Below are 13,157 nucleotides of genomic sequence, written 5' to 3'. Positions count from 1 at the left end.
AAAGTTATACGTACTTGACGTATAATCTTGCGGGTTGTTGTGGAGTATATTTACGGGATTGATGAATAGTGTTTTACCGAATTTAGCGGTATGTCAGTTTTGCATATTGATGAAACTGAGCAACCAAAAATTCGTGTTTACGGGTTTTCGTATTTTTCCCTGTGAATATTGTTTTTGCATAATTCCGCGGTTTACGGTATTTCTGGCAGAAGAAACAAACCGCTCTCTGGTTAGTCCTGGTGGATAACCGATAGAGGTATCACACGTGTGATACTCCGAGTCGATTCCTTCCCTGGTGAGGCTCTACTCGCTCGGTCTGCATTCCAACTGTGATTTGGAAACAAGGTATAAATATGTTATATTAATCTATTTAATTTGTAAGTAGATTAAAGTTTTAGAAATCAATCATGGAGTAGATCTGTAAAAAGGATTAAATTGGGTTTTGATGTCAAAGGAATACTGAAGGTGGACCGCCTTGGAAAGTTTCCTGACATACCCCGTTTAATCCTGAGCTTAAGTTGGCCGTAGAAATTTTTGTTCTACGGTCATTCCGCACCTTAAGCCTAAAAGGGGTTTTGGTTAGCACTGTGAAACCCCAACACAAATAAGTTAGGATATTTACAAATATAAAGCACATGGGGCACGAGAGCGTATCCTCTGCGGAGGTTTTACCTGTGGTGCTGCAGTGGTTTTGATCTGGTCCGTTCGTTTCGGATTGGACGGCCTGGATTAAGGGTTCATCAAATTTTGAGTTTTTTTAAAATTCGGACAAGATCTGATCTGGTCCGTCCGATCCGAAACGAACGGACTAGATCAAAACCACCGCAGGTAAAACCTCGGCGGAGGACATGCTCTCCATGGGGCACATCATCTATCTAACCAGAAGTGAGTATCTAAATCATTTCCTATAATTCTATCTATACCTAGATTGTAAATGTTAATAAAGGAAAGTACTCCAGACCAGAAGGAGGATGAATTTGTTACATGCAAACCTGATAAGCTATATTTATCTACTAATATTTCTTTCCATTTTCCTTTGACTGTGGGGTCCTTAAATCGAAACCACCATTTTTCATTTATGCTTATTATAAAAATTGCGAAAAATCAATTTAATTAAGGACAATACGCACAAAAACACAAATAGGATTGTTAAAATTGTAAATTTAATTTAGCAATTGTATAATTGATTTACAGGATTATTATTCTATTACATTTCAGTGATATATATAAAAGTACTTATTCCAAACTAGTCTAACTAAAATTTACTGAAAAATCATTTAAAAAATTAAATAAAATTAGAGATGGTATGGATAGTGTTGTATATATCTCTTGGACCTCTAACACTATATATGTGTAATCCTAATAGTTAGAGAAATTAATTGCATTACTTATTTACAAGTTTAAAATAAGAAAACGCTAAAATTTCATAACAACAACAACAAATTTGAAATTTAACAAAAGTTTAAGAGAACAGTTTTTATGTATAATTTTTGAAAAGAACTTTGGAGTTATATTTTCTAAAAATTGATAATATAAAAATTAGCTGAACTAATTTTTTGTCACGTCAAATATTTATTCTGCGTGTAATTGATGTCTAGTTTTATCTCGGTTATTATTTGTTGATGAATTATTTTTTGACCAAGTTGTTTTTTAGTGGAGCTATTAATTTTATCAATATTTAGAAGTAAATGGTTTCTTATATTTATTTTCATAATTTAATAGATTTACTCCAATATCTTAAAAATGTTTTTTAAAATTAAAATATTAAAAAATAAGCACGCTAAAATAACTAGAAGTTTAGAAGTTTTATATCTCGTGTGTTATATATAAGAGACGTCTGCTATATATTCTCTTAATACAACATGCAAAATGCAAAATGCATGCCTCATCATTCAATCTACATGTGGAACGTACTTTTACCATGCAGTTAATCTTTAGTGCAATTATCGGTTGACTTGAATTTTCAGAGCTCTTGAACTGTAATTAATGTATCAGTTTCGTATATGTCTTTAATTTTAATATGAAGAGGGTTAAAATGTAATATTGATTTTGTGCTTTAATATATCTCATATTTTTATCTTTATTTTCAAAATACATACAGTTAATTCAAACCTCTCAATATGATCTACATATTAAAATGTGTTTAGTGATCAAATTTCATATTTAAAAAAAAATTACTATTTTTTTAGATAAATACAAAATGACTATTTTTGGACCATTCAAAAGCATTGATTTGTTCCTATCTAAACAAATAGTAATTAAATATTTCTAAAAATTATAAATTTTGGTCTCTAAGTACAATTTAATATGAATATCATGTTGAGCGATTCGAATCGACTATTCGAACTTTGAAAATAAAGATAGAGATGTATAATATAGTTGACGCACAAAACCAATTGTACATTTTAACCATACTCCTATAATATACACAAGTTCATGCAGGTCACAACAAATTCCACAAATCAGAATTTTATTATTTCTTGCTACTTAATAACTATAAAATATGATAATTTATATCAAGCAATGTTTTAATGTAACATCCTAACTGTTATCAGAACAAAAAGAAAAACTCAAAATTGGGACTAGCTATGTTAAATTCCGAAATTTTTATTAATACCCTTCCAAAAAAATAAACAAAAAAAATCTCAAATTCTGGAGAATTTGAAAAATACTTGGGCTGCAATGACAATTGGCGGCCCTACCATTGAGGACCGCCATTTTTCGTTGCGGCCCTGCAAAAACTCAGAAGAAAAAAACTAACAAATTCAATTGTTACGTTGGAATTTAATTAATTTTTTTTAATGATTTTCAGAAATAGAAAGAACAATTAATAATTTGAATATATTAAAAAGAACATCAAATAAAATAAATAAAATATCATAAAATAGATAAAACATATTATAATTTAGATGTACTAGAAGGACTCAGAAATATTTTTCAGGCATGATTTTTCTGGTTGTGAAAAAAATTAAACTATTTCTTGGTATGTTATTGTTACTAGAAAAAAAATAAAAATATTTCGAATCTGAATTATTGATGCCGGTTCAAAAGTCAATTCCAGTATAATATTTTTTGTAGTAACACAAAGAAATAGTTTAATTTTGTTTACAGCCGAGAAAAATCATGCCTGAAAAATGTTTCAGAGTCATTCTAGTACATCTAAATTATAAGATATTTTATCTATTTTATTTGATATTCTTTCTAATATATTTAAATTATTAATTATTCTTTCTATTTCTGAAAATCATTAAAAAAATTCGATTAAATTCCAACGTAACATTGAAATTTGTTTTTTTTCCTGAGTTTTTGCGGGACTACCACTTGTCATTGTGGTCCTGGTATTTTTCTGAATTTCTCACAATTAGGGGTTTTTTGTTTATTTTTTTCTTGGGAAGGATATTAATAAAAATTTCGGTGTTAAAATGATAGAAACAAAGGAATTTGAACACCAAAAGCAGTTTTGAAGATTAATTCTTTGAAGTAAAATGGCCCAAATTAAATTGGGGCACCAGACCAAAAGGACTACTAGGGCCCACATGGGCCCACACGCTCTCTTCTTTTTCAAACAGCCAACAGCTTTTCATCCCACATCTCTGTTTCAAATCCATCCCCCGCTTCACTTTTTTCCTTTCTTCTCAATCACACTTCTCATCTCACCTCTACTAGACACCTAGTACTACAGTACTACACTACCATCCCTTTGCACACTTATTCCCTCCTAACCCAATTCAAATCTTAAATCTTCATCTCTAGTCAAACCATAAGTACATGCAATATTGCAATATGAACTAAACCACATGCCATTTTTTTTATTGTTTCTCTAGCAATGAAAATGAAATCCCCTTCTTCTAATTCATTTCAATTCAGTTCACACGAACATACATTCGGCTGTGTGTCGGCAATTCTACACCACTTCCGATGCCGACAAAGAATTCCAATTAACGAGAATTACAACGAAGTGGTTGAATTATCTACGGGAGATACTAAAGCACAGAGTCCAAACATTGTGGCGAGATTGATGGGTCTGGATTCCATGCCGAGTTTACCGAATTCTTCGGATTCGAATTTGCCAGGAATTCTGACTGAGAGAACCAATGCTTCACCGGCTAATAGTTCGGTTTCATTCCATGAGAAACCGATATACTTGAGAGAGGAGAACGAGGAGTTTCTGATACTTAGCTTCACACCTGATGAAAATGGAAACGAGAATTTGTCAAATTGGGGTAATTGCACATCAAATACCAGAAATATCAGAAGGAATCGGAGGAAACAAAGCAGAGAGAAGTGTGTACGCGACTCGTGTGAAAAGAAGGAAAATTTCAGAAAGTTACAGAGGGTTAGGAAAAAAGATGGTATTGTGAAATGTGAAGAGAACGGGGAATTGCCGTTGATTTTTGATTTGGAGAAAATTAAATTGATCCAAAAAAAGGTGGAAACAGAGAGCTTATCTCAGAATTCAAGTCCTGTTTCGGTGTTGGATCTGCCAGAGACACACGATGAATGTCCAACTGAACCCAATTCGCCAAATTCAGGTAATGGTTTTCAAATTTTTGAATTTGAATTATCAATTTCTCTACACATGAAAAATAAAAAATTATCGATGTGATTAATCTTATTAGTTACTTTGTAGTACCAATTACTGAAATCTTGATATTACAAAGTATCAGACACTAAAGTTATCTTCTTCTTTTTTTAAAGTCTTGACAGTGGAGACTGAAATTACCAGTTTTACAATTTTGTAACCACAATCAACTATGGAACTAAAACTATATCACTAGTTAACAACTTTAATTTTGAAATGCAAGATGCACAAGGAGCTCAACCACATGCAAAGCAGCGGAGCTCAAGAAGGAAACTATCAACAAATTTTGAGAATTTAGAAGGATCCTTTTCCCCTAGTCATTTTCAAGCCAATGAAGAGAGCAATAAATTGACCAACTGTGAAACCACTTTTTGCAACCAAACTGTTTGGAAACATTTTGTGGAGGGAGATTGGAAGAATTCAATTTGGGTTGAGAGAGAAATTAAGAATCCAGTGCATGCAGAGGAGATTGCAGTTGAGATTGGGCTGGAGATACTCGATCTGCTTATTTCTGAGACAACATCTGAAATTTGTTCTAATTTTAACTAATCATTAAATTGTACATTATTGATCCATTATCCTTTGATTTATAATCAATTGAACATATCTGGCACAGAAGTTGGCATTGAAAGTAGTCTCTTTCTGAGCTGTTTGTCAGTAACCATAATCAATTGAACATAGCCTATTATAAAACGGGTTTTGGAGATTTTTTGTGACAAATATACTTTTCTGCAGTGTTGCGGGTCAAGCAAACCGAAAAAACATCTGTTGTGAATCACCGATTCATTGGTATAAAGCGGCTACTGTTGCAAATCACCACAAGTGACAGCAATTTTTCTCATCTCAACCCTTTATTACATCATTTGTTATTTTATTTTATCCTTTCTTTAGGGTCCTTGTACTGTTCAATTTCTCTTTCTTCCATTTTATTTTAAAATCATATGTAGACAAAGCCTGCTACAGTGCTACTACCAAAAAAAAATATTCAAGAGAATCGCTTCTGCTGTGATAGTAGTTTCCTCTTATTTTCTTACATATGTTTATAAAATCTGGACCAGTGTTGTAAAAAACGTCCGTTAAAGCCGATTAATTGGTCAATTAGTCGTTGGCGGTGACCAAACTGTTATGGATTTTTCTGACTAATCAGCCGATTATTCTCGATTATTTTCAATTAATTACTTGGCGGTTCCCTGTCCGTCCGACGACCGTATACCGTTATTTACAACACTGATCTGGACACATGTAAAACTTTATACAAACTATTTGAAAAATTCAATAATTATTCGGATGTTTTAGACATAGATGACACACGTTTCACATGGAAGGCAGCAATTTCAGTGGCTATCATATTTCAAATATTACCGGGTTCTTTTCCCATGACATCAACTGCTCAAGTGCACGCGGTTCAGCTTATAATTAACCGAGAACCCACCTTACATTGAAATTAATTTAACTTAAATTTGAGTAATCCGGAGCCTATTCGTCCTTTTGTACTGCTCTGTCGGCCATTTTTCTTCTTTCTGGGCCTGGCACCCTGAAAGAGCTAATTGGGCCTTCTATTCCTTAGAAATTTCTCTGTTTCATCAATGATACAGGGTTTAGGTAGATAACTGTTAAGACATGTATGGCCCATATATTCTCGTTCACAGCCAGAGGCCCGGAGCCCAGTTGGTGAGTTTCATCATACCACAGATAGCTCAGGAGATTCGACTCTAAATTGTTGAATCCAAATAGTTAACTTTAATTTATTTGCCGAGTCAAGTGTTACTAACAATCAAATTTTCAATTTCTAACTTGGTCCAGTGGGGAAAGAGTTACTTTGTAAACTCTGCAAGTCTCCTCGGTAAAATCACCCAAGCGATATTGAAGGGGATTCAAGGGCTGCCGTTTTGAGAGTCGCAATATCAGTTCGATTACTCCGCCTCGCCTCCATCACTTCTCGTCTGCCCAGTCCACCTCGTCTCGATTCATTTGAGCAGATGATTCTGTTTAAGGGTTTTGCTGCTCAGTGTCTCGCCCGTCCATCTCTACTTTCCGGGTTCGACTGAGGGTGTTGTATATTTGTTTCCATCCTCGTAGTATCTACTATAAATATGTGAATAAGGTATGTGTTTTTATGGTTGTTGATGATGCCGTGATTACAAAGAGTTGTTTCTTTTCTCTTCTCTTTCTTCTTCTTCTTCCACCTCTTTGAATGATGACTGTCCTGGGCCGGTTGATTCAGTTTCCGGTCCGGTTTGATTCAATGCCTTCTCGGCTGAGTGGTGACTGTCCCGGTCCGATTTGATTCAGTGCCCTCTTCCTCCTCCTCTCTAAGTGGTGACTGTCTCGGTCCGGATTGATTTAGTGCTTCTCGGCTGCGAATTCCTTTGGGCGGCGTCTATTTTGGAAAGAAGAAGACGTTTCGTCCTTAAGGAATGGCTTTATATGGCGTACTCCGCCAACCATGCAACTCGAAAAATTATTGCTGTGTCTACATTCCCAGAGAAAAAAATCAGAAGGCCCACCTACTTACTAATCGGGCGCGAATAGACCAATTCGCATTCTCTGGCTTCACGTATCTGTTATTTTCTGACATAACAAATTAAAAGATTTTACAGGTAGCTCAATGTATAGATTTTCATATTTTTATTTTATTTTAATCGAAAGAAACCTATGTAATAGCTATTTTATATATCGTTGGATCAATGCAATCGCCTACGTGCTTTTAACCGAAAAAAAAAAAATTCAATTTCTGGAGATTTCTTGTTGCAATGTCATGATGTGAAAAATGGTTATTTCGGTGAATCTGCCTTTCAATAAGTTAAGTTTAATCTTTTGATTTTATATGAAAAATAAAATTAATAGATTAACAAAAAAAATACAAAATAAACACTTAACATTAATTAGTAGTCTAATTTATAATGAAACTAATTTGATATTTCTTGAATTTAAGCTCACTAACTCTATCATTAAATTAAACTCATGTAGTTATACATATTTTAAAAAAAATGGGAATTCAGACTTTTTGAAGACGGAGTAGGTACGCATGAAAATTGATGCGAGCGCTCACTAATATTAACACGAGCTGTACAAATCAAACGGTTCTAAAACCCATCGAACCTACTCCACTATCTCTATAAAGATTTCAGAGTAGGTCCGATGTCCATCGGACCTACTTTGGTTTGATGAGTGTAATGACCATCTGATTGCATCAAGATTCGTGTGCTCCGTATTAAAATCCATGCCATTTGTATCAATTTCTATGTAAATAAATCTTAATGCTAATCGTACGGTGTTAGAGCTAATTGAACTTAAAAGTAGGTCCAATGCCCATCGAACATACTCCTATCTCCACTATAAAATGTGGGTGTGTGGGTGTGAGGTTCTAAGCCTTGTAAATTTAATCAAACAACCAATGTTTTGTTTAAACTGGATGTTCGGTTAACTACAGAAGAAACAAAAATTCTAACTAAACTATGATAATACTGATGCTAGAAATAGCTGACCTAATTGTCAGTATCTTGACTCGTCAGACTTTGAATTAGAATTCAAAGCCCTCATAATTGCTTAAGATTTGAGCAAGACTAAGAGAGGCTGTGTCTCTTTTGATGTCGATAATTCAAACTTTCAAACTACTGGTCATCTATCTGATCCATACCATTGCCAACCAGATATTGAGCGATGATTCTCTGCGGCCTTGCGCAATGTTTGTGTCACTGTGTGTCTGTATGGATTTGTTTAGTTGTTGAGGGAATTTCATGTTACCCCTCAAAAGTTGATGATATCATATTTACGGTTACATTTAGGGAAATGATTATTTAAGTGTAAGAGGCAGCGAAATAATTTATTTTTCCTTAGAACTGATCAAATTAAAAGACTAATATTTTTCTGAAACAAGTAACATATATTTTTTTCTTAATTAAGAGTAAAATAGATATCATTAATTTAAAATAAGTTTTAATAAAAATACAATAAATACATTAATTTTGAAGTTTTTGAGGGGTATATATAAAATTTCCTCCTCGTTTTACGGAAATAATTGCAGTTAATGTTGGGTGTTCATGGTACTTAAGGCAATGAAATTTCAAAATTTTGACAAAAAAAGTATCAAAAGAGACCATCATGTGCGACTAAAATCAAACAAAAATCAAATTTCCAAATCAATAAGCATCACACATTTTGTTTCTTGTCTCCAAATCAATCAAAGTCCTCAACTTGAATGATTTATAAGTAATAAAATATTCAAGGAACAAGATAATAAATAAATCATCCAATTACATGAACAAACTTTAGAAAACAATAATTCTAAAATTGACTTCTAAATCATAACACTAATAGTTAATGCTGATAAGCTATCATTTTTGTGAGTTACCACTTACCAGTAACCATTTACATCAAAGGTTTAAATAGTGTTTATCGCATCAAAGCAGACTGGCTAAAAAAATAGCACTATACTCAAATAGCGGCCCTATAGCGCCATAGTTTTTATGGTCCGAAAACACTATAGCGCGCTATCTAGAACCTTGATTAGAGGTGCTATCAGGTCGGGTCGGGTCCAGATACTATTATATTTAGACCCGTACCCTAAAAGTGTTCAGGTCGAATTTCGATCATACACTTATCTGTTTCAATTCGAGTCAGGTCCGGATCCGGATATCTATCTAGCCGTAGATATTTCAGGTCCAATCTTTCGGTTCCGGGTAGATATATACCCATAACTTGTTTGTAGATTATTGGGTCCGGTTCGGATATAAGGCGGTTCCGGATCTGGAGCGGGTATATGTCACAAAAAAATCAGAAAGATGGAGAGAAAATAACTTTTGAAAAAAAAATATTGAAGAAGAGATAATTTTTAAAAAGTAAAATATTAGAGATAACGATTTTTTTTTTATGGTTCAAAAAATCTATTTTTTTTTCTATGGTTCAAAATTTTTTCCTTTGCAGCAGAGAATTTAGTCTCAATTTTTTTTATTCCGTACAATCAAGTTGAGGTTTTGTTTTCTAGAGGATAGTAAAATAGAGTACTTTATTGGTATGGACAAAATCTTGAGTCACTGATAAAACGAAAGCAAAACAAGAGAGATTAATTAGATATAAAATACTTTGCTCGTGCTTTACTATAATTTAGTTCGAGTTTTTATGGGTCAACCGGTCAAGCAACTTATTTTCAAAAAATAGAAAAGAAATAGAAAGAGAATATATTCCATACGGAACATCTTATTTTGGAGTAAAAGAGAGGATATTTTGCCATCTAAATTGTCAAATAATTGTGTAAATTTTGCAAAGAAATGAACTTATCGAGGATTTCTTGATCATCCCAGTTCAATTTATTAGATTTATTGAGAAGAGATCAAACAGAATTTACTTTTGTGTACATATTATTTTTTTCAAATTATCCTTTATTAGTCGACCGTTTAGATTCAATTCTAATATTTCCTAACAAAGACACTGATATTGGAGCAAATTAATAAAAAAGTTCTGTAGAATTTCATCTACAAATAAAAAATAGTACTTTTCGTTTCAAGCAAATTATTTTTAATTATCATTCTTAAAACTAAAAATATATTGCGCCTTGTAGAGAAAATGCGTAACTAATAAAACATATAAATTTTATATTCATTTGGATTTATATTTGGCAAAAATCTAGATGCTATACATACATTATTATTATCTTTGAGTAAGGCTTGGGTGCTATGGATAGCATAGAGGACTACGATGCTACGGCTCAATATTTGAGTTTTCAAAATCCTAACGGTCGATCCGAATCGTTCATTTTGTTCTCCATATTAATATGTGTTTGGAGACCAAATTTTATATTTTTTGAAAATTTTTTACTATTTTTTTAGATAGGTAGAAAATCAAATATCTGAATAGTGCAGAATTTTTTATATCAAGTGATTTTCTATATATCTAAAAAAATAGTAAAATTTTTTCAAAAAATGTAAAATTTGATCTCCAAATACATATTAATATGGAGAACAAAATGAACAGTTTGAATCGACCGTTAAGATTTTGAGAACTCAAATATTGAACCATAGCACCGTTACCCTCTATGCTATCCATAGCACCCAAGCCTTGCTCATTATCTTTTCTTACTTTTTTAAGTTTTCAATAAAGCAAGATCCCTCCTGTCAATTCACATAATGGAGAGAATTTAAAATGAAGTTTTCAGAATAATTAAATATTCAACCAAAAATGAGGCCACTTGGTCTGGAAAGAACAAATATCTCCCATTATCAATTATCGAGAGACATCTACTGATTCCTCTTTGCCACATTAAATAAATAAAAAAAATGAAATTATAATTTAAAAGCATCAGAATCTTCACCAGCTTATCTTATACAGGAGATGTCCAGAGTAGTCCATGTCGATGATACTAGGGAAACATACTCTCCATTAAGGTGAAAATTGAGAGGATTCAAGCTTCTTTATACGACCAAGACTTTGATTGTGTCTGTGTTTCAGATAAGATTTGTGGCATCAGGCACTGTATTCAATGTTTATATACTATTAAAATGCAAGGTCGCTAGACGTCCATTTTTTATATGGTTTAAAATAGAATGCTTGTAGGAAAAGATTTGATGGGGTCTAGAAAATTTATTGGCAATTAACGATAATTATATACGACCCCTTGTGAACATCATTCGTTGAAACTGTGAACAAATGTATACTTCAGATTACATCCTAGTAATATTGTGGATAAGAATTGAGAAACAATTCAAGTCAATCTTGTGAACCACTAAAATACTATGAAGTATTTGACAATCTAGCACGTCAATTCAAGTTTTTTCTTCTTTAAAATAATTAGAGATCATGGGATTTCTTAAATGTGTATCATCTCTTTAGATTAGTGAAATGGATTCGTATTACTAAAATATCTGATATTACAATTCTGCCGTACAAGGAACGGTATATTTTTGTTTGGCAAATTGGTCTTTGAGCATATCGGATAAAAAAAATTCGTTAAGAGGCAAAAAAATTAATAAACCGGATTTAAAAATATTAGTTAATTAAATACTAGATAAAATTAATATTCTAACTTATAATTTCTGTTGAATATGTAATAAGAATATATAATAGGGGAAATAGTCTAGTGCTTGCTTTTGTGTTGCAAGTATAGGAAGTTGTTTGTATTTACTCTTTGGTAGTTACTACTAAGAATCTAAAAAAAAACTTATAATTTTTAATATTCTAACTTATAATTTTCAATATCTAACTTCTAATTCTAATTATCAATCAAAATTTTAAAAATTTATGTTGTTTTTAATTCAAAATTTATCTCTAATTGCAAATCATTCTAGAGAAAAGAAATAAAATTTCAGGAGCACTAAATGATTCCGGCCTATAGATCTCTGTAAAAATTCAACCCCTGATCCGGCACTTAAGCTGTGCTCCAGGAACGAGGAGGAAGGTGATCAGCGCGTCGCTCACCTCCGAACAGTGTTTCGTACACCTCGATTTGAGAGCAACAAATCTCAGCAAAATACATAGCGTCGTTACTTCCGAACAGTAATACACTACTACAAAAATGGTCATTGTACACTGCACATTGTACACGGATTTGACAATTTTACGTAAAAACCGTGGAGAAATTGTAATTTTTTGGGTGCCTGGAATATTTGTGAAATCTCTACACGATTTTTTATTAAAGAATCGGTGTAGAAAGCCTTGAGAGAGCTACACGGACGTTTATTAGGGAATGTACACGGCTTATTGTCTAAATAACAGTGTAGAAAGCCTTAAGAGAGCTACACGGATATTTAATTAAAGAACCGTGAAGAAATGTCCAACTTGTACACGGATGTCTGTTTAAATAACAGTGTACAAAGCTTGAGAGAGCTACACGGATATTTAATTAAAGAACCGTGAAGAAATGTCCAACTTGTACACGGATGTTTGTTTAAATAACAGTGTAGAAAGCTTGAGAGAGCTGCACGGACGTTTAATAAAAAGCCGTGTAGAAAGGTTATTTTAGGGTTTTGGTAAGGGCGCGCCTTTTCGAGCACCAAGTTGGTTATATAAAAGGCCTTCTCCTTCCAGCGCCGTTTTGATCAATTCTCTCTCTCTCTGTAATCTGATTATTTACAGAGGGGGTAATATGAAGATCATGTTTTAATAAAGAAAGAGCTGATCGAATAAAGAGTTGGGATGAAGACCTTCAAAAAAAATGGAAGAGGAGGGATGAATGACCTTCAGAGCCAGACGAAGTGTCAGATGAAGAGTCAAATGAAGAGTCGGACGACTCTTCATTCGACTCTTCATCCGACTCTGAAGGTTGTTCATCCACCTCTTCTCTTTTTTTTGAAGGTCCTTCATCCAACTTTTTATTTTCAGCTAGCTCTTTCTTTATTAAAATATGTATCTTCATATTACCCTCTCTAAACCCTACTGGCACCAAAAGGAAAGAATCACCCACTTGTAAACTAAAAATATCCATTAACGACTGGAAGAGGGGATCCCCTCTTCCAGTCCTTAATGGAAATTTTAGTTTACATATGAATCTTTATTGAACTCTTTCTTTATTAGAACATATTGATCAATCTGTACTCTCCCTCTCGCAGTTAACAACTGGAAGAGGGGATCCCCTCTTTCA

At 33.0% G+C, this 13,157-nt stretch overlaps 1 protein-coding gene across 1 annotated transcript; it reads left to right on the top strand.

The window, feature by feature from the left end:
* Nucleotides 1–3,690: 3,690 nt before the first annotated feature.
* Nucleotides 3,691–5,213, top strand: LOC144573340 (uncharacterized). The gene is made up of 2 exons (XM_078323092.1): nucleotides 3,691–4,532; nucleotides 4,806–5,213. Exons 1-2 carry the CDS (start codon nucleotides 3,827–3,829, stop codon nucleotides 5,129–5,131), a joined length of 1,032 nt encoding a protein of 343 aa, XP_078179218.1. The 5' UTR covers nucleotides 3,691–3,826; the 3' UTR covers nucleotides 5,132–5,213.
* Nucleotides 5,214–13,157: the final 7,944 nt, after the last annotated feature.

The sequence above is a fragment of the Carex rostrata genome, chromosome 21 (assembly GCF_964058835.1).
Source record: "Carex rostrata chromosome 21, lpCarRost1.2, whole genome shotgun sequence".
NCBI lineage: Eukaryota > Viridiplantae > Streptophyta > Magnoliopsida > Poales > Cyperaceae > Carex > Carex rostrata.
The sequence above is the reverse complement of the archived record's forward strand: the minus strand, read 5'-3'. Positions and strand labels throughout refer to the sequence as shown.

What these genes read in the sequence shown, in the direction of transcription:
- LOC144573340 (XM_078323092.1), top strand. Translation starts at nt 3,827, where the DNA reads ATGAAAATGAAATCCCCTTCTTCTAATTCATTTCAATTCAGTTCACAC. An exon ending in ACCCAATTCGCCAAATTCAG is followed by an intron (nt 4,533 to 4,805) that starts GTAATGGTTTTC and finishes TTGAAATGCAAG; the next exon opens with ATGCACAAGGAGCTCAACCA.